Source organism: Vulpes vulpes, chromosome 14 (assembly GCF_048418805.1).
Source record: "Vulpes vulpes isolate BD-2025 chromosome 14, VulVul3, whole genome shotgun sequence".
Taxonomy (NCBI): domain Eukaryota; kingdom Metazoa; phylum Chordata; class Mammalia; order Carnivora; family Canidae; genus Vulpes; species Vulpes vulpes.
The window spans coordinates 119,977,728-119,999,961 of record NC_132793.1 but is presented as its reverse complement, the minus strand read 5'-3'; the positions used below and the strand labels follow the sequence as shown (position 1 = coordinate 119,999,961).

The 22,234-nt window shown below is 36.1% G+C and overlaps 1 protein-coding gene across 1 annotated transcript in view; it reads left to right on the top strand.

Moving 5' to 3' along the window:
• Window positions 1-22,234, top strand: part of NSUN7 (NOP2/Sun RNA methyltransferase family member 7) — a 60,771-nt gene that overhangs the window by 2,869 nt on the left and 35,668 nt on the right. The window contains exons 3-7 of the mRNA XM_072737811.1: window positions 6,332-6,390; window positions 6,740-6,870; window positions 18,418-18,570; window positions 18,970-19,153; window positions 20,287-20,497. Of these exons, the coding sequence (XP_072593912.1) occupies window positions 6,332-6,390; window positions 6,740-6,870; window positions 18,418-18,570; window positions 18,970-19,153; window positions 20,287-20,497 (738 nt within the window). The remainder of the gene's footprint in view (window positions 1-6,331; window positions 6,391-6,739; window positions 6,871-18,417; window positions 18,571-18,969; window positions 19,154-20,286; window positions 20,498-22,234) is intronic.

Here is a 22,234-nt window from a genome sequence, read left to right as displayed (position 1 = left end):
CCAGGGATCCCTTTTTTTTTTTTTTTTTTAATGTCTTAACCATTTACCATTTTTTCTTTTCCAGTGTAATCTTTAGATTGTTTCATCCGTTCCTTCCATTTGCTTTAAAAAATGTAGTTTTCAAGACCAAGGTGTGCTTTTAAATCATGAGTCAAAAGAACATTTTTACATCTTTTTCTCTTTGCAACAGTGAAAGGCAGACTGGGCATCTGTGTTAATTAGCTGGTATTTAATGTTAATGCCAAAATTCTATTATAGACCATTTGTTTTCCTAATGGAATATTGAATCCTACCTTTAAAAGTCAATATTAAAAACTTGAAATTATTCTATATAAATTTAATGCATTAACTAGATGGTTATGCTATAGTGATATATGTACTAGATTATCTTTCTCAGTCTTTATTTCTTTTTATGAAGGGCCTTGTGATTATTTGATATTTTTTAATGACCCAGAAAATCCCAGTCAGATAAAGTACTGTCATAGGCCTTTATAAACTTGCTTTTGCTTGAAATGTTCATTTTTAAAATTCTAATTCTGATATAAGGGCAAATACTAAAATAAAATGTCTTTGGTTGTTTACTTGGTACAAATATTATTTTCTTCTTATAAGGAAACTATCTTGCTTAAATTATTATCTGAATAATTTCTGAATGTTCAAATAAAATGAAAACAGAATTTCTAAATGCATTAGGTTTCCAAGATAATTAAGAGCCTGATATTTTTCTTTAAAATATGGGATGCTCTGTGCATTTCACTTTTATCTTGTGTATTATCAGTGTCCTACCAATACTTTCACATGATATTTTTATAAACTCACATTTGGCTTGTACAGTATAGGTTCAGGGAATCACAGTTCAGAAAAGAAAATTCAGGATTTTTTTTCTCTATGGTTTTATAAGAGCAATAAAGCTGAAAAGGTTAATGTACAAACTAAAGAGAGCTTGGGTAATGGTCCCTTTTATTGGTGAATTTGTGAATAGATGATTTAGATCATATTACCTTTTCCTGTGGAAGTACAAGGAGAAGGAAAAAATGACAGAGGAAGTTCCTTTAATTATATAAATGTTAAGTATATTCCTTTGGTTGTATTATAAGTTTTTCAGTTTTATTGTTTGCTCTTTTGTTGATGTCCTTTGTGTATAAGCTCTTTCAAAGCAGAATGTGTATTTATCTGATTAACCTTTTAAAGGTGTAAAGGGCTCAGTCTGTTTTTTTTTTTTTTTTAAAGATTTTACTTATTTATTCATGAGAGACACAAAGAGAGACAGAGAGGCAGAGACACAGGCAGAGGGAGAAGGAGGCTCCATGCAGGGAGCCCGATGTGGGACTGGATCCCAGGTCTCCAGGATCAGGCCCTGAGCTGAAGGCGGCGCCAAACCGCTGAGCCAACCGGGCTGCCCATCAGTCTGTTTTTTTTAAGATGAAGACAACCACTACTCCTGCTTTTCTAAATAGCCCCAAAGTCAATTTTCTGTTAAAGAAGGTAATGAAGAGTAGCCTATTCCTTTTAAGTTTTACTTTTGTCAAAGAAGTAGAGTACTAGCAGCTAATTTGTTTTTTCAAAGAATCTCTGGATGTTTCAAGGAATTCTAAATATTAAAGAAGAAAATCTGGAAAACAATTTCTTAAGAAATAAACTGATGGGGACTCCTGGATGGCTCAGCAGTTGAGCGTCTGCCTTGGGCTCAGAGGGTCGTGGTCCCGGGGTCCTGGGATCAAGTCCCACATCAGGCTTCCCATGAGGAGCCTGCTTCTCCCTCTGCCTATGTCTTTGCCTCTCTCTCTTTGTCTTTCATGAATAAATAAATAAAATCTTGAAGAAAAAAAAAGAAATAGACTGATGAACCATAAAGAAAAAAGAACACTTGAAGATTTCCCTGAAATTATTATTATTTTTTTATTTTTTTTAATTTTTATTTATTTATGATAGAGAGAGAGAGAGAGAGAGAGGCAGAGACACAGGCAGAGGGAGAAGCAGGCTCCATGCACCGGGAGCCCGATGTGGGATTCGATCCCGGGTCTCCAGGATCGCGCCCTGGGCCAAAGGCAGGTGCCAAACCGCTGCGCCACCGAGGGATCCCTTCCCTGAAATTATTGATCTTATTCCTGACTTCATTCTTTCTCCAGCGTTTCTAGGTATATATAATAGTTGGTGAACTTTCAGTTCCAGGAACTGTCTGTGGCATTAATCTGCTCATTTCAGAATATTCTAACTCTGTCTGAAAAACCTAGTAAATGCTTAATGTATATTTTGGTTATGGCTTTGGGAATTAGTAATTTTAGATGGGGTGCCCAGGAATACCCTCAGGGTCAATGATTCACTGGAAGGACTCACAGAACTTAGCAAAGCTATTATATTCATGGGTATAGTGTATTACAGTGGAGGTTATTTAAAATCAACACTAGAAAAAAGTACATAACCTTTTTATATTTATAAATATATAAATTTATATATATGTATGTATATAAACATACTAGAGGAGACCTGATATAAGTTTCTTATTGTTCTTTTCCAATGGAGTCCACGGACAATGCTTAATTCTCTTAGCAACAATGTACGACAATGCGAATGAAGTATTGCAGTGTGTAGAAGGTAGTATTGAAGTATAGGGAAGTTCATTCAAGCCTTGCTGTCCACAGTGTTTATTGGGATCAGTCATGTAGATAAGGAGTGCTCTTGTGGCTGACCTTACTCAATCTCTAGCTCTTCCAGAGGCCACACTGATGCTGTTTTGCCCAATGCCCGTGTACACAAGGACACTTTCATCAGGGAAGATATTTCAAAGGCTTATAGAGGTTATTTCCCAGGAGCTTGGAGGGCCGTATCTTTCCTTGGAATGTTCAAGGTTTGGCCACTCAGTCCTGCTGAGTTAATTTTTTTTTTTTTTTTAAAGAGCGCAGCCAAGGGATCCCTGGGTGGCGCAGCGGTTTGGCGCCTGCCTTTGGCCCGGGGCACGATCCTGGAGACCCGGGATCGAATCCCACATCAGGCTTCCGGTGCATGGAGCCTGCTTCTCCCTCTGCCTGTGTCTCTGCCTCTCTCTCTCTCTCTCTATGTGACTATTATAAATTAAAAAAAAAAAAAAATTTAAAGAGGGCAGCCGGGGTGGCTCAGTGGTTTAGTGCTGCCTTTAGTCCAGGGCGTGATCCTGGAGACCTGGGATCAAGCCTTGCATCGGGCTCCCTGCAAGGAGCCTGCTTCTCCCTCTGCCTGTGTCTCTCCCTCTCTCTCTTTCTCTCTGTGTCTCTCATGAGTAAATAAATAATAATAATAATAATTTTAAAAGATATTTATGTATTTATTTGTGAGAGAGAGAGACAGAGAGAGAGCTTGTGTGCCCACATACGTGTCCAAATTGGGAGAGGGACAGAGGGAGAGAAGCAGACTCCCCAATGAGCATGGAGCCTGATGCAGGGCTAAGGATTGATCCCAAGAACCTGAGATGAGGATCAGAGGCGAAATCAAGAGTGGAAGGCTTAGTGGACTGAGCCACCCAGGTGCCCCGCCTGCTGAGTTAATTCTTGATTGTATTCATTAGAAAAATGATCTAGATCAATAACCCTTTAAGCTTTGGTTTCATGGAAGAGGTTAAAGCAATTTTCTTGAATGACAATAATAATACCTTATATTTACATAGCTCTTTGTAATTAAAAGAACACTTTGTCATTTGATATACCAGTCCTTTGAGATGTAAGATTCTGATTTTGCAGATGAAAAAATTGAGAGAAGCTCAAGAAGAGATTAAATGATGTACCTAAGGAACTAGCAGAAAGAAGGTTAAAAAGAGGAGATGTTTCATCTGGTTGGAAAGTGAATAGCAACCCCATCCCTAATCCTAGTTTTTTAGGGTTCCATGGTGTGTTGTTTTAATTATATAATGATTTTTGTATTTGGTGATGCCAGCTTCCTTCCCCTAGTATTTATGTTTCTCAAATATTCTTTCAGAATGTTAGTGGCTATTCTTTCTAGTTTTGCCAAAAAAGCCTTAAATAGTTTTATTGTTTCTCTCCTTCCACACCCACACAAACTGAGCCAATGGTATTATATATAATTATACGATGCCCTTGACATTCTTGAAGTGAAGATTCTAGAGATCCCTCACATGAAGGAAACTCCATGAGAACATAATAACAATAAAAGAGGGAGAACATAGAGGAGAATCAAAAGAAGGGACATCTTCCATCTTTCTTCCAGAGCCAGAGGGATGACAAGATGGGCTGTGTGAATCTTAGGGTTCCAATAAATAGTGCTCTGCCTTCACATTTGATTTTGGAACCAACTGAGAGAGAGAAAAGAAAATGTGTTCGGGGACATGGCTTTAGATCTCTAGTCCAGAGGTTTGCAAATACTATCTACCGAATACTTTCTCATCTAACCTGTGAAGAAGTGTAGATCTCTCTACTGCACCTCCACAGACACACTGGCAAAGGGTGTTTCTCTGGGGAAGATCCCTCCATGTTGAAAACCTGAAGAATGGGGATGAAGAGTTCTTTTCAACCCATTAAAGAGAACAGGCTTTTAATTAGTTGGGAACAGGGAATAATGCAAGTTATTGGGCCATGCCAGTAGGATATGCAAGGTTTGCAATCATCAAGTAAATCCTGATAACTCAAATTAGTCACTGGCAATGTGTTTTATTTAGCCACTCTGGTTTGTTAGAAGAGGAAGATGAAGAAAGGCCGCATAATGTTGTGGTAAAGAGCAGACACTTTGGTGCCAGACTGTCTGGGTCTGAAACCCTGATTTGCCATTTGGTGTGTGATTACGAACATAGTACTTAACCATACTCTTTTCCTCATCTCCTAATCAATAAAATAGAGATAATGATGATAGATACCTAATTCATAGGGTTGTTATGAGAGTTCAGTGAACATATGAAAAGCGTTTAGAACAAGGTATAGCACGTAGGAAGCACCATCTAAAGTATACAGGTACTATTAATGTTGGCATTACTACGTGAGATTGTTATGTAAATTGTAGATACACAAAGATGATGCATTTTGCACAGCATCAAAGGCAGCCCAACAATGTTACCAGTTTTGACAAGAGCCCTAAAAGGAAAAATGCAATGTTGGCAAAATCATCATTATTTCATTCTGCCTCTTCTATTTCTTAGGAAATAGTGTTTTGCTCCTTCTTAGGAAATAGGAGTGTTTCACTGTATCCTAAGAAGGAGTAAAACACTTCCGTTGCTGAAAATTCTGTGACCTGTGCAGGTCTGCTTCCTTAGAACTCCTTCATTGTTATGAGGACTCGATTTTCTGTGATGAAATGGGACCCATGCTGAAAACCTATGAAGTAGATAGGAATTGGTTTTCATGTACTTAGGTGTAAAACTAAACCTTATTTTCCCTATAAGTGAAATGTTGCCTTGTATAATACAACCGTAATTGGTGGCTCAAATATGGATAATGATTTCCAAAGGATTTCCTATGAAAGTTAGAGTCTGTGCTCTATTAGTCTAAAACTTCTTTTTAGTTTTCCCATCTCCCAAATAAAAAACTGAAATTCAAAGTGTACCATGCATATAAAGCATTTGTCACATGATGTAACAAAAGGAACATTCATTTACCCCGTGGAGCTTTTTCAACATGTCCGCTTGTTTCCACCTTGTACCTTTGCAATTATCTCTGCCTAGAATGCTCTCTCCTCCCAGATATTTCCATGGCTAACTCCATGTCATTTGGGTCTTAGATTAAATGGGTCATTTAATGTGTGTGGAAACAACATTTCCATGGCTAACTCCTTGTCATTTGGGTCTTAGATCACAATGTCTTCACCAGTGAGTCCTACCAGATATTTCAGTAAGAAATAATACTGACCTATGACAAACTCTTTGAAAGAATGTAGGAAGAGGCAACACTTCCCTCTTACTTTACAAGGCCAGTATAACCCTGATACCAACATTGATAAGGATATTATGAGAAAAGAAAATGATAGACCAATATCTCTTGAGCATAACATGGAACAAAACTAAATAAAATATTACCAAATCAATCCAGCAATATAAAAATGATGACATTTAAATTAGATCCTCATTAATGTTTTATAAAGGATATGAACTAAAGGTTGGAATTCTTTTTTACTGCTTTAACTATTCCAAAAATGCTCCTTTGACTAGGATTTTGTGTGGTACCTAGATCCCAAGGGTTCCGGATTCAAAAAGATGACAAGTATTCATCATGTGAGTCTTTGTCAGGAATTGAAATATATTTTAGATATGAAAGTAAAAACAATTGGTGGTATTGTCTAAAGTATATTTTGATTCCAAAGTTTTCTTTTTCATTTTTGGTATTTTCAGTAACAGATTTTTTTCCTTGTCTTGCAGTTCAAGATATTTTGGAAACAATATTAATAGATAGCTATATCTTCCCAAGTACCACAATAGTAAGTAGACAACTTTTACATCATTAGCTGTCTCATGATTGTTATTTAGAAAGCACTAACAAGCCTTTAGATTAAAATAAAAACTAGTTTACTTGATGCTGAGGCCTCTTCAAAACACATCCTGAACTCTTTCCTACTTCCAGTTCTAATCCTAGTACTTTCATTGTGATGACATAGCAAAAATTGTCTCTTTGAAGAGGTTTATTTTTTTTACTGGATTTTTTTTTTCTATTTGGAAGTCCTTCTCTGTCTCTCAATACAACCAGACTATGAAAAAATAGTGGAATGGAAAATAATGCTATTAAATATTGTTTGTATACTTTTCTTTATGTGTGTTTCCCCTTGGTAGCCAGATCACTTGAGCAGTCTTATTATTGTGATGCTGTATGATTTCCAAGACAGAAAATTTCAAGCTCGTCTCCTTTCTGATAATGAAGAGCCCATAGCAGAAGTTCAAGAAGTAGAGAGTCTTCTTAACAGGTAATTGTGAAAGTACAAAGAGTATTTTATATGAAATAATTATTAGTATTTTCATTGGTAAAATTGTATACCATATAATGTGTAGATAAATGTCAAAAATTTATAGAGAAAAAAATAAAAGTTCATGTTTCTTGAGTTCCTTTACAAACCTTCTTGAACAGGTTAAGTATTCTGTTTAAAATCAAGTTGTTGGGACGCCTGGGTGGCTTAGCGATTGAGCGTCTGCTTTCCGCTTGGGGTGTGATCCCGGGATCTTGGATGAGTCCTGCATTGGGCTCCCTGCAGGGAGCCTGCTTCTCCCTCTCTGTGTCTTTCATGAATAAATAAATAAAACCTTAAAAAAAAAATCAAGTTGTTTTTGAAAGCTTGAATTGTAAGATCCAACTTGTCTTTGAAAAATCATTAGAAATTCCTAATAATGTTTCAGCATATACATAAATTAAACCTCATTTGAAACAGCTATTATTTATTTACTTAGGTCTGTTTATAGCTCTTTAAAAAAAAAAAATCTAATGGGGATCCCTGGGTGGCGCAGCGGTTTAGCGCCTGCCTTTGGCCCAGGGCGCGATCCTGGAGACCTCCTGGTGCATGGAGCCTGCTTCTCCCTCTGCCTGTGTCTCTGCCTCTCTCTCTCTCTGTGTGACTATCATTAAATAAATAAATAAATAAATAAATAAATAAATAAATAAATAAAAATCTAATGTATCAAATAAGAAAATTCCAACAGAAGATAAGAACCCACTACTTTGCCAAATTAAAAAGAAAAAAGAAAGCAAACCTTTTACGTAGTTAAGAACAAGCTAACAAGTTTTAAATTTGTTTTCTTTATAGCCTAAATCTTAGCAGAAACCTACTATGGGGATAGTAATAGTACCTACCTGAAAAGGCGGTTGGGAAAATTAATTAAACTAATGGCCATGGGGCAGCCCGGGTGGCTCAGCGGTTTAGCGCCACCTTCAGCCCAGGGCCTGATCCTGGAGACCCGGGATCAAGTCCCACCTCCGGCTCCCTGCATGGAGCCTGCTTCTCCCTCTGCCTGTGTCTCTGCCTCTCTCTCCCTCCTCTCTGTGTATTCTCATGAATAAATAAATAAAATCTTAAAAAAAAAACTAATGGATATGAAATGTTTAGCTTAGAACCATATGCATAGTAAATGGTCAATAAATGTTAAGTGCTACTATCATTAAGGCTTTTGTTACCATGTTGTTAAACTTTAATGGAAAGCAGAATATAACAATGATAACAATCTGGTAGGAAGATTTTTCCCTGAAACAATTATCAGTATGATATCTGATTTTATATTGTTAAAGGAAATTAAAGCAGTTTCATTTAAATTATGAGGCCGGAGGACTAAGGTAATGACATAACAAAAATAACTTACATTTATTGAGCACTTAATATGTATCAATCACTGTTGTGGAGCTCTTTAATTACAACTCTCTGAGGAGGATACTATTAGCAACCTGTATTTTAACATGTGGAAAAACTGACACACAGACATTTTACAGAAACCTACCTAAGGCTATAGATCCAAGAAGGGAGTGACCGGAATTCAAAATCTGGAACGCTGATGCCAGAGTCCAAGCATTAACCATTTAGATGCTACTACTCCTTCCACTTAGGATAGTTAGGTTTGGCTGAAGGACTCTGAAAGATTAAAGACCTAGTCATAGCTCATGTCAGATGTAGCCATAAGAAATTGTAAGATGGAGAACAGCAAAAGCAATCACAGGTGTATATTCTCTGTGTTAGATAAGTAAGGATCTCACCTGGTTTTCCATGTGGGTTTCTGGGCAACCCACACCTCACTGCTCATCCCACTACTAACTGGACTACTTGCCTTCCAGGACAGGCATCCAGATACATCAGAGGAAATTGATGGGGCAATATGCTATGGGACAGACTTTGAGTTTCAGCTTTGCTGAGCTTCCCTCAGTTTCTGTTTGACTTAGTTAGGACTCAGGAGACATTGATGAAAGTCCCAGCATAGTCTTAGTGAGCCTAATGAGAGCTGGGGTTAGCTTGAGTCAGCCAGGAAAGCCACGGGGCTCTAACCAAATTAGAAAGACCAGACTATGATTTCCTCAACAGCAGATTTTCTAGCTGAATGCTAGCAGGGCAGTGAAGAGGACAAGCAAAGGCCATGGCTCAGGAAGCCTGAGGAGCCGGAAGATACTATCAAAGGATTCTCTATTCCCTAGATTTTTCCCTTTCCTCAAATACCATGCTACCTCCTGCCTTAACATATACTGGTTACATTCTTGTCAATGCAAGAGTTTTTCCCCTTATAGAAACCAATAATGGTTTATATAATGCAAATCGTATTCCCAAATTAATCAGTTAACCAATCAAATTAATTTGTACTATACTCAATTTATAATCTGGTATAGGAGAAATGTATTTTAATCAAGATATGTTTTTTTAAAGATTTTATTTATTTATTCATGAGAGACACACAGAGAAAGAGAGAGGCTGAGACAGGGAGAAGCAGGCTCCATGCAAGGAGCCTGATGTGGGACTTGATCCCCGGTCCCCAGGATCACACCCTGGGCTGCAGGCGGCGCTAAACCGCTTCGCCACCGGGGCTGCCCAAGATATGTTTTAATGTGTTTAATCGAAATGTGTTTGAATCAAGAATCTTAGCTTTTAAGTAATAGAAACCATCTTCAGTTAGTCTGAGCAAAAATGGAAAGTGTTCTTACAAAGATACCGGGGTATCTCAGGCAACTCAAAGACTCAGAAAGGGAATGAAGCCAGGAATTGGAAAGGTGTTAAGACTTTCTTTATCTTTGCTTTTTAAACTTTTTATCTCTACTTCTCTCTTAGTATCTGTTCCATTCTCTTTTTTTTCTGCATATCTACCTTTTCTGCTTCTCTAGTCTATATGGAAAAAGCCCTACTCTTCTTGCACTGTAGTTCCTAAGCCTACATGTTACAGTTGTGTTTTAGTTTCTTCATTTACATTAACTTATTTTATCATCTCTGCACACCAATTCTAAATTCTAGGTTCCCCAGGAATTTGATTGGCTCCATGGGGTTTGGGTGCATTCCTTTGGGCCAGTCCTGCATAGCCAATAGAGTGTGATTCTGAGCTCGGACAGGATGTTGACTTGTATGAAGATCAACCTCTGTAGACTTCCAAGGGCTTCTGTTGTCCCGAGGGAAGTAGAATCATTTTAAGCTTGAACTATACCTTATTATGTTTCTACTGAAAGGATAAGAACTAATTTTAAGAGGTGATAGAAGTGATTATTTAGCAAGAAACTGAATAAGAATGATTTCCTTCTTATAAAAATTATGTTTGATCTTTGTTGTTATCCTTTCTACCAGAGATCCTTGTGGTTTTTGTTTTTTTAAAAAAGATTTTATTTATTTATTCATGAGAGACACAGAGAGAGAGAGACAGAGACACAGACAGAGGGAGAAGGAGGCTCCATGCAGGGAGCCTGACATGAGACTCCATCCTGGATCTCCAGGATCAGGCCCTAGGCTGAAGGCAGTGCTAAATAAACCACTGAGCCACCCGGGCTGCCCGAGATCCTTGTGTTTTATACTCTATGTACCAACTGTGTCTTTTCCTTTATTCATGGCTTTAGATATACAATCCAAGATGATATAAATTATCATTTTGGACATACGCAGGGTCCTTAAGAACTCATTCCTTGTATAGATCAATTATGTTTTTAATCCTACATGCATGGGTTAAATAAAAAGATACGACTGTCACTTCCTTTCTCATTCTCCATGCCCTCGCACTAGCCCAAAAAAGAGTTTCTATCAAATAATTTTGTTTTTTAAAGATTTTATTCATCTATTCATGAGAGAAAAAAAGAGGGAGAGGCAGAGACAAACAGAGAAGCAGGCTTCCGGTGGGGAGCCTGATGCTAGACTCAATCCCAGGACCCCAGGATCACGACCTGAGCCAAAGGCATATGCTCAACCACTGAGTCACCCAGGTGTCCCACTACCAAATAATTTGTTGGACTTTTGTGAGGCAGAATTGGAGAATGAGCAGTGAAATACTAGAGACGCAGCAGGAGGGGAAAGAGTTAGTAGTCCATCCTTCCAGACCACTCAAAACTGTTCCTCCTGATATCTTCGACGTTACATTATGGCACCAACATCTACCTAGACTTCATCCTTGATACTTCTTTCCTCCCCTTTCCTATACCCATACCTTACTTAATGCTGTAACTCCAATTGAAAAACATGCTTCATTGGTCTACTTTCCATTTCCACTACTACCTTCCAAATCCAAACCACCAGCTTGCTATGCTAGCTTCCTTACTGATTTCCCTGTCTATAATGCATACTTTCCCACAACCTATTCTACATGGCAGGTACAGCAGTTTTTTGAAAATGTAATTATTTGATCATAAGAGAGTGTCTGGAATTAGACTTATCCTCCTACTGTAACAACTAGAAAACTGGACAAAATATATGAGGCAAAGATTTGGGGCATTAGACAAGATACAGCACAGAAACTTGATCCCTAAGAGAATGAAAACAAATGAGATGAGCATTAGAATAGTCCTGGCTTTATGCCTAGAGGTACTTTCCAGCTGCAATACAGGAAGAGGAAGAGCCCAAGAGGAACATGGTAGTCCCACTAAGAAAACAGAGATTGGAATTTTGGAAGGCTGAATAATAATTTGTCTTTTCTTCTTTGTTCTATTAAAGTGGTAAGGTAATTTATATTGAATGATTTATGAGTGTTAAAACCAATCAGGTAGTTTGGGGATAAATAACATTTGTTCAGATATGTCTCTTTTCTTGTCTTCCCCAATTCTCTCATTCCCTATAATACTCCAGTTTCTCATTTGCCAAAATGCTCCCCAAATACTTATTCCTGGGTTTTTATGTCTCATATTCTTTCCACCTCTTCTTTGGAAACTCTTAGGTTATTTTACTTAGGGAATATACTAATTCACTAACATTGTAAGTATGATGTCTGATTTTATATTTGCACAGTAAATTCAAGCAATTGACTGAAGATTATCTTTTGGCATTAAGAAAATGTTCAATTTAGGGGTGCCTGGGTGGCTCAGTTGGTTGGGCATCAGACTTTTCATTTCAGCTGGGATTGTGATCCTGGCATAGTGGGATGGAGCCCCACATTGGGCTCTGTGCTCTGTGTGGAGTCTGTGTGGGATTCTTTCCTTACCCCCTACCCCTACCACCACTCACACATGTGCTCTCTGTGCTCTCTCTCTCTCAAATAAATAAAATCTTGAAAAAAATATTTATGTTTAAAGAGAACCACACATACACAATATACAAAGATAAATTTGAATGTTAAGGCTGGAAACCATAAAACTCCTAGAAAAAGACATAGGCAGTAAGTCTTTGGCATCAGTAATCTTTGTTTGCACCGGTCTCCTCATATAAGGGCAACAAAAGCTAAAATAAATAAATAAATAAATAAACAAACAAACAAAAGCTAAATAAAAATAAAAGTTTTGTACAGAGAAAAAATCATCAACAAAACAAAAATGCAACCTACTGAATGGGAGAAGGTATTTGCAAATCATACATCCAATCAAGAGTTAATGTCCAAAATATACAAAGAATTTACATAACTTAATATTAAAAAAACACAACCAATTAAAAAAAGGGGAAAGGACTTGAATAGACATTTTTCCAAAGATATAGATGGCCAGCAGGCACATGAAAAGATGTTTAACATCACTACTTATCAGGAAAATGTAATTCAAAACCATAATGAGATACCTGACACCTATCAGATTGGGTATTATCAAAAAGACAAAAAAAAAAAAGTGTTGGCAAGGATGTGGAGAAGTGGAGAAAATGAATCCTTGTACACTGTTGGTGGAAATGTAAATTAGTGCAGCCACTGTGGAAAGTAGTATGGAGGGTCATCAAAAAGTAAAAATAGAACTACTATATGATCCAGCAATTCCACTGCTAGATACTTATCCAGTGAAAATGAAAACACCAATTCAAAGAGATACATGCATCCTTATGTTCATGGCAGAATAATTTATGATAGCCAAGATATGAAAGCAATACATGAATGGATGAAGATGGGAGATACATATACACACATAAAACTCAGCCATAAAAAAGAATAAAATCTTGCCATTTGCAACTACATGAATAGACCTGGAGTGTGTTATGCTAAGTGAAATAAGTCAGAGAAAGACAACTAACATATGCTTTCTCTCATATGTGGACTCTAAAAAACAAAACAAATGGACAATCGAAACAGAAATAGATTCATAGATACTGGAAATAAACTGTTGGGTTACTAGAGCATGGAGGGTTGGGGTGAGCAAAATGAGTGATGGGGTTAAGAAGTACAAACTTCTAGTTATAAAATAAATAAGTCATGGGATGTAATGTATAATATAGGGAATATAGTCAGTATTCTAATAACTTTGGTGACAGATGAACTAGACTTAATGGGATCATTTCATAATGTCTAAAAATATTGACTCACTGTTATATAGATGAAAGTAATATTGTATATCAATTATGCATCAATTAAAAATAATGAGTAAATAAACTGAAGGAAAATGGTATATTAGGACTCTATTCTGGTAACTGACAGTACTCCAACTCAAGATTAGGTAAAAGAAAATTTAGTATAATGTATTTCCTGGAAGATTGAACATCAAGATGGCAGGAAGGGCAGAGATGTGGCTATACTTCTATTAACTTAGTCCTCTGACTTAAATATCATCAGGATTCTCTGACTCTAGTCCCTGCTTCTCTGTGTGCTTTGGCTTCATTCTTCTCCCAGAATGGGAAATGTGGCTGCTGACAACTCAGGAGCTTTACATCTTACAGCACCGACACTAGATAGACTGGCTTGATTCTTCCTACATACAAAAATTGTCTGACCCTGCCTTGAGTCAAGTGCTCACTCTCTACCAATCAGCTGTGGCCAAGGAGACTGAGTCAGTTAGGGACACCTTCCAGGAAAATTGTATGAATGGAGGGAGGAGAAGAACATTTTTCAGGAGACAGGAATTTCTATTCCCAGAAGGGAAGCAGTGCTTAGAATGCAAACTAGTAGGTTTCTCCTATAAGTGGAAACATTGGTATGCTAAGTATGTCGACTAAGAGAAGGAACTCCCATTAACTAGGTACAGTCATAGCTGCTGGTCAGATCAGCTACTAGTCAGAATATTCCCTGACTTAAGGAAAGCAACACAAAAACATATAGGAAATATGCCTTTTTTCACATGTGTGGTTGTGATGGGGCCATGCTATTCTTAAAATACATGTTTCTCTTTATTTCTTTATTCTTAGAAAATTGCATTTCTCCACTATATCATGAACAATCACTGACTTAACCAAAATAACCCATATGGTTCCTTATGAAGATAAGAGAATAAAATCTATTATGAGCAAGTAATTTGGGTATTTTCTTTTTTATTTATGTACTATCCAATTACATTAAAAATATTTCTACTTACCTTCTGTCCACTTTTTCTATCAATTATGTTTTTCCAATGCTCTATAAGAATAAATATGAACATTTTATTCTTTTTTTTCTGTAAAAGAACTTCAACTCCTTTATGATATTTGGAAATCCAATAAACTTCTAATTACATAAATTAGAAGGAAATTAATGGAAATATTGGGAAAAGTTCTTTTTGCCATTATTTGTAGATGTAAAGTTTCTTGGGATACACTGTATTAGGTATAATTTGCTATTGTGTATTAGTTTATTTCATTTATGGCCCAGGATATTGTTATCTTCCTTTAGAGGCACTTCCTTTCTTTGCTGTTGGAAGACCACAGCTAGACCTGGGACACTAACTAAACCAGGCGGCCTGGTCTAATCTGGGATTGAGATGATTGGAAGCTGTGCGTCAGTCCTCGTTTAGGTGTTATTCCATTTTATTTTATTCCTAGGGTTGTCTTTTGGTAACCCTGTCCAAAGCCTGGGGACTTATCAAAGCCCCACACCCATAAAGTTGGTATGCCCCCAATTTCCATTTTTGTTCTTCATGGCCCATGAGTCATTGCAAGCTCTGCATATCTCTCAACTTCTCAGGCACATATTTCAAAATTGGCAGATACTTTCATATATGATGCTTCTACTTGGAGCACACACTTCCTTAATCCTGGCTAACTCCTACTTCTATCCTTATGGCCTGGCCTAAATGTAACTCCTGGGAAACTTTCCTTGACTCTCATAGCAGTGCCCCTCCCTTGTGCCACCACAGTATCCTGCCTTCTCTTGTCATGAATACTGATGACATTTAAAAATAATTGCTTGTCTCCCCTTACCAGATTCTACACTTCATGATGATGGCAAGAACAGCATCTTCCTTGCTTATCCCTTTGTTTCTGGGACCTAAAACAGTGCCTGGAATATTATAAGAATGCAAATATTTGTTCATGAATTAATTGATACTTCTCTATGCTTAAGAGGCTTCTATTTCCTTTTTTTTTTTTTTTTATTAAGAGGCTTCCATTTCCTGCAGGAAAAATTCCCACTTCCTATGCATGGCATACAAGATTTTTTTGGGGGAGGGGGCATATAAGATTTTCTGTGATGTGAGTCTTGGATCTCTCACCACACCATACTCTATAAATATGCTTTGCTGTTTAACATCTCTATATACATGGTGCTCTGCCCTGTGTGTCTTTTTTCCTTTTGTGGACTGGAAAATTGATGCTATTTGTGGCTTCTCTTGTGGTCTGGAAAATTCTTGCTCTTCTTTAACAGTTTAAAAGAGAAGTTTAGGGACACCTGGGTGACTCAGGCAGTTAAGCATCTGCCTTTGGCTTGGGCTTGGGTCATGATCCCAAGTACTGGGATCAATCCCCACATCAGACTCCCTGAACAGCAGGGAGTCTGCTTCTCCCTCTCCCTCTGATCCTCCTCCCTGCTTGTGTTCGTTCTCTGTCTCAAATAAATAAATAAATAAATAAATAAATAAATAAATAATAACATCTTTTTAAACAAAAATAAATAAAAGAGAAGTTTAAGTTTCTTCTCCTCTTCAAAGTCTTTTTGGGCTGATCCTTGCTCTTTTTCTAATACCTTTACTTTCTTCTGAATAACCTGTCTAATGTCACATAGCTAGTAAGTGGTGGAAGCAGAATTTGAACCCAGGTAATATGATTGCAGAGTCCAAACTGTACTGGCTGGACAGACAGGGAGAGACGGCAGAGGGAGAGGGAATGTGGTATGTTATCAGCAGGGGCTGAAACAGTTCCTGTGTGGCCAGGCATAGATTTGTGGATCGGAGTAGTAGGAATTGAGGACTGAGGTGTCAGTTTAGGTTAAATTATTAATATCCTAGTGTTTCATGATAAAGAGCTTAGATTCTGTCCTGTAACTAATGGGTTCATTTTAGATTTAAGCATAGGAATTACAGAACTACAATTTAACATATAGAAATAGCTCTGGCTATGTTTACACAACAGGTTGATGGCAAACAGATGATTGAGCAACTCTCTGATAGTGTTCAGATTATGGCAGGGGATGGCCTTCTGGAACAAGAATGCTGTGGTTTCCATTTTTGTCATTGCAATATACCTTACAGCTATGGAAGAAGTTATTAGTAGCTACAGAGTATTTCCCTAACAGAAGTAATGCATGTCTGGTTATCCTGAATAGCATTTGGATTTGGTCTTTATCCTCAATCTGATATTGTATATTTATACAAAAATCTTTGTAACTGTATATATACCTTAAATTACTTTTTGTGTGATTAATTTATATTAAAATTCACAGTCTGAAATATTTTCTCTCTGGAAATTTGGAAATTTATTTCTCTGTGTACTTACTTCCCCCAAATACACAACATATATTTTTCTAGGCTTCATAGCTCTAATTTTTAGGTACAGTGATTGAATAATTCAGTCAATAGCATTTATGGTACATTTGAACTATATAGGTATTTGGAAGGACTATTTAGTCAAAAGTGGTGTGTACTCAGAAACATCTCACATGTATGATATAGAACAGTAATTCATCCTTTTATATTAATTTAGTTTTTGATGTGCATTAATGTATTATGTAATTGTTTTTAGTGTCCTTTGCTGTAGTTCTGACATTAGGAGATAGTACTACACAAATCTAATTTTATTATAGCCCTAGAAGTCTTAATGTTTGATAACCCTTCCCTCTCCTCCCCACCCAAGTGCCCCATCTATATACTCTCTTTCCATTTCTCTCTCCACCTTCCCATCCCTTCCTTCCCCTGTTTCTCCCTCTCTCAATGCATGCACACATGTTCATACACAAACACATTATTAGGTGAAAGGTTCTCGTTCTCCAAGTAAATAAGAATCTATCTTTTTTTTTTTTTTTTCTGAGAGAGAGTGTGTGAGAGGGGAAGGGGAGGGCAAGGGAGAGGGAGAGAGAGATTCTTAAGCAGGCTCCACATGGAGCATGGAGCCTGATGCAGGACTCAATCCCATGACCTTGAGATTATGACCTGAATCAGAATCAGGAATCGGATGCTTAACTGACTGAGCCAACCAGGCGTGTCTGAGTAAATAAGAATCTTAATCTTACTGAGCTTTCTGTAGCCACATACACCACTCTGGTTGTACTTACTTCTTCCATGGCATCTCTTCCCCATTTCTCATTCAAGGTTATCCTTGAGGTTTATTATTCAATTAGATTCTTACTGTGAAAATGCTGATTATAGGTCAAGAATAAGTCCTATATTCTCATTTATTAACATTTTCTATAAGATAAAATCATTGGATCTTCATGGTGATGCTAACCAGTTCTTGTTTTTCTTTTCTGTTATGGGAAAATCAGACCTGGGAAGGACTTCAGATAACAGATTCATGGAAGTTCCTTAATCTTTCAAGGCTACACTATTGGCAACTATGAAAATAACTAGCCCATAGTGAGTGTCTGTTGTGTGCCAGGCACTATGCTCAGTATTTTGCACACATGATTGGTAATCACCACATTAATAGTAAGGTGGTTGACCACATTCTACAGATGAGAAAACAGGCTGAGAAAAAGGATTCATTAACATACCTGAGGTCACACAGCTAGTAAGTAACAAACTGAATTTAACTTCAAATTTGTCTGATTAAAGTCTATACCTCTTTCACTACATAAAATTTCTTTCAGGGATCCCTGGGTGGCGCAGCGGTTTGGCGCCTGCCTTTGGCCCAGGACGCGATCCTGGAGACCCAGGATCGAATCCCACGTCAGGCTCCCGGTGCATGGAGCCTGCTTCTCCCTCTGCCTGTGTCTCTGCCTCTCTCTCGCTCTCTGTGTGACTATCATAAATAAATAAAAATTTAAAAAAAAAAAAAAAACTTAAAAAAATAAAATAAAATAAAATAAAATTTCTTTCAGTCAGCAGTTGATATCTGAGGAGATTCATATCTATACAGGGGCAGCAAAAAGTGAAAAAAGGAAGCAGCATTATTGGATTTCTATTTTCAAATATTATTTTATACTATGACAATTTGAGGCAGAATTACAGAAGGATTTGTTAGAATTCTAAATCTAATTTGTGAATTTTTCTAGTGGAAAGTTGATAGTCTTGTCTTCAGTGAAATAGTCATCAAGAATGGATTTTCTATCTCTAGTTTTAAGACGAAGTTGGCTGCAGCATTGGCAAGATGTCGAATCAAACATGATGCCCTTTCAATTTACCACATTCTTCCAGAAACAATTAGGAACCAGGAACTAAGGGCCTCCACTTTGCCACTTTATGCTTGGATAAATACTTGTAAAATCAGGTATGAGTTTTAATCAAATTCTTTATTCATATTTCAATTTACTAGCCTTTCAAAATAATGTGATAAGAAATACTACCTTTTTAATGGGTGGGGTGGGGCACAGCTAAGGGAGTGATTCAAGAATCATAGTTTAGTTCAGGATCTTATCATCAAATTACCAAAGGTAATTACATAAATATGTTAACTTTTCTGTCTTTAATTACCTTTTAACTTATCATTAGCTAAAATTGTTAAGTTCCATTAGATGCAATGTATATGGTACTATTTTTATTTATTTTAGGAAAAAGATGCTAGTGTTAAATACATTTTTAATATATTATTTTTATATATATTTAATATATTATTTTTAATTACACTTAAAATTATTTTTAATTACAACCTACTATTGCATATTTACAGCCCTGAAGAAGTTTATTATAGTTTGAAGAAAAAAGGTTATCATAAAGTCAAATCTGTATTACATATTGATGATAAAGTCTTTGCTGTGGACCAACATTGCCATGATGTCTTAATTTTTCCATCTCATCTTAAAAATGATCTTCTAAATATAGATCTTTTCAAAGATTATAAACTTATACTTCAGGTAAACAGACATTTACTTTCATTGTGATTCTCAATAATCCTACTTAAAGAATCCACTTAAAAATAAAACCTAACAAACTGACTATATTTTTTATAGATTATCAAGGAAATTTATAAAGTCTAATTTTCAACTATTTTATTGAATAAAATGTATACCCCTACAATCAGTGTTCCTATTGTACTTCAGCATCTTTGTCCCATGTGAAGTTATAAAGTACATGTTCTCCTTCCTGGACTCAATAGATGGGGATACTTGTATTGCTGGAACCTGAAAGGCTATATTTTTCTCCTCCAAGGAAGTATTCAAAAAAAGTGCAATGGTACCTTTTCCAACTTCTATTTCTGGGGAAGATGCTAATACCATCCTGAATTTGAAAATGCAATATGTTATACTTTCCCATTACTTCCTTAATATGGTCTTACGGTCTTGATTTATAAGAGGTATATAATGGCTATCAATGCAGGAAGAGGATGTGAGATTATATGTGGTCTCAATAGAATGAAAAAAAATGATCCAAAAAGTTAGGTTATATTAATTTTTATGTCCTTAGATTCCAATGCTTGGCTCAGATTTACCTTCGTCTTCCCCTTCACACACTCATCTTCTTGGGTGGAATCTCTTGGTCTTATCTTATAGTGATACAAACCCTACAGAGCACTGAGATCAACTGCAGAAACTCATATGTCTAGCCCCTTTTTATAAGCTTGTCAATCATCTTACTTTTAATATCTGTGAATCAGCAGTGATTTAAATGACAGTGGAATGGGGAAGAAAGAATGGTATCAGCTGATGAGTGAGTTTTCATGAAGAGGTAAGAATCGGTGCTGTAGTAGGACATCACTAATCTATTAAACACATTTTGGAGGTTTTGACATTATCATCACTATATAAAAGCTAAATGATCACATTTATAATTTAGGCTAAACAAAGTTAAGTTCTTTGTTTTAAAATTCTTTATATCAGTTATTTTTGTTAACTTTGTCTTCTAACATATATTAAGATGTTTTAAACTCAAATGGATTAGGTATCTCAAGAGTCCTACTAAGTACTTTTTTTTTTTTTACTTAAGCAAAAAGAAAGTTCATGCTTCTAGTCAAACCATTTGAAATTCTAATCATATCATTATCTTGTAGGACAAATCTCGAAGTCTCGCTGTCCATTCTGTAAGGGCTTTATTAAATATGGATGATGATATCTTAATGGTCAATACAGGTTCATGGTACACAGTTGCCCATATGTCAGTCTTAACAAATAATAATACCTCAAAAATATTTGTGTGTGGAGTAAAGTCACAAGCTAAGGATCCTGACCTGAAGAATCTTTTTACAAAAATGGGATGTAAAAGTATGTATAAATATTTATTTGTTTGGTGATTAATGTTCTACAAAATTTAGAAATGTCAAAAATGTTTGAATTTGTTTTTTGTAATATAAAAACTCTACATATACTCTTAAAATTATTCACTAATTCATATTACACCAGGGTCTTCTCATTGTTTAATATTGGTTAAACAACTGTAGTTTAAATTAATGAATATATTGGCACTTTGGGATATTGCTTGGCATTAGCTACCATATAATTTGAAGTTCAAACAATAATTAGTTAAAGTAGGTGGTAGAAATTATCATCCTTTAATTAATAAGAACACAACCAAAGGAGTGCTTGACAATGTTAATATCTAGGACTAGAAGTTACCATCCTTTAGGCTTCTTATTTGCAAAATCTTTTCCATTGGATCATGCTGTGACTAAAGATAACATTTTATTATAGGTTCAGGGAGGCTGAAAAACCAAGCAAAACTTTTGACAGATTCACATGGCTAAGGAGACAAAAAAAATAGAATATAAAGCTTGACTTGGAGAGGTAGACTAGTAAATATCTAGAATTTCATATGGAGACAGAAGAAGTATATGCTGGATAGTGATCAGTTATCTAACAAATTGAAGCCCAAGTTCTAGTCATCTCATTCCCAATTGGATTAAGATGATCTGGGATTATTAGTGCCCAGATTTAGCTGCCAATCAGAAGCAAAAGTAAATTTTCTCTGGAAGAAAATAACATCATCCTAGGTCTCATATCATCTCCTAAATTTTTTCAAATATAACGTTTGGCACTCAGTTTAAAAAACAAAAACAAAAAAACCAAGGTAAAAAGAAAAGATGTGACTAATATAAAGAGAAAAACACTGCAATAGGAACAAACCTATAGGTGGTTCTAATACTAGAGATATCAGATGTGGACTTTAAAATAACTATGATTAGTATGCTGAAGAGATTAAATGCCAAGTTGTAGAATTTCAGCAGAGAACTGGAAACAATTTTTTTAAATAAAAAGAAAATTCTGGAACTAAAAAATACAACATGTGAAAATAAGAGGTAAATAAATTTAACAGTAGATTAGAGCTAAGGAAAGAATAAATGAACTGACAAGCCACAAGAAAATATCCAAACTGAAGCAAGGGAAGACAAAGGATTAATAATATGGGAAAGATCATAAAACACACATGAGACTCAGTGATCCAGTGATCTTCCATATGCTGTGATTGAGAACACAGAAAGAGAGGAGAAAAATAATTGAGAAGAAATAATATTTGAAATTAAGGCTGGGAATTTTTCAAAATAGATAAAATAAATTAAGCCACAGATTCAAGAAGCTCTATGAACTTCAGTAAGAATAAATATATAGAAAACATATTAGGTATATTGTGGTATAACTACTGAAAACCAAAGACCAAGCAGTCGAGGTGATAATATATATTACTTTTAATAGAAAAGCAATAAACTAAAAACTAACTTCTCAACAGAAATAACCAAAACCAGAAAACTATTAATATCTTCATAGTGCAGAAACTACCAAGTACATTTCTAAACTCAGCAGAAATTTCCTCTGAAATAAAGATATTCTCAAACAAATGAAATCTGAGACCTTGTCACCAGCAGACACAGTGGAGGATATACTAAAGGTTATTTCTTGAGTAGAAGGAATATTATCTCATATAGAAAGTTGTAGATGCTGGAATAAATGAAGAATAATGGAAAAGATAAGTACATAGGCAAACCAATTATAATCTAATGTCTTGTG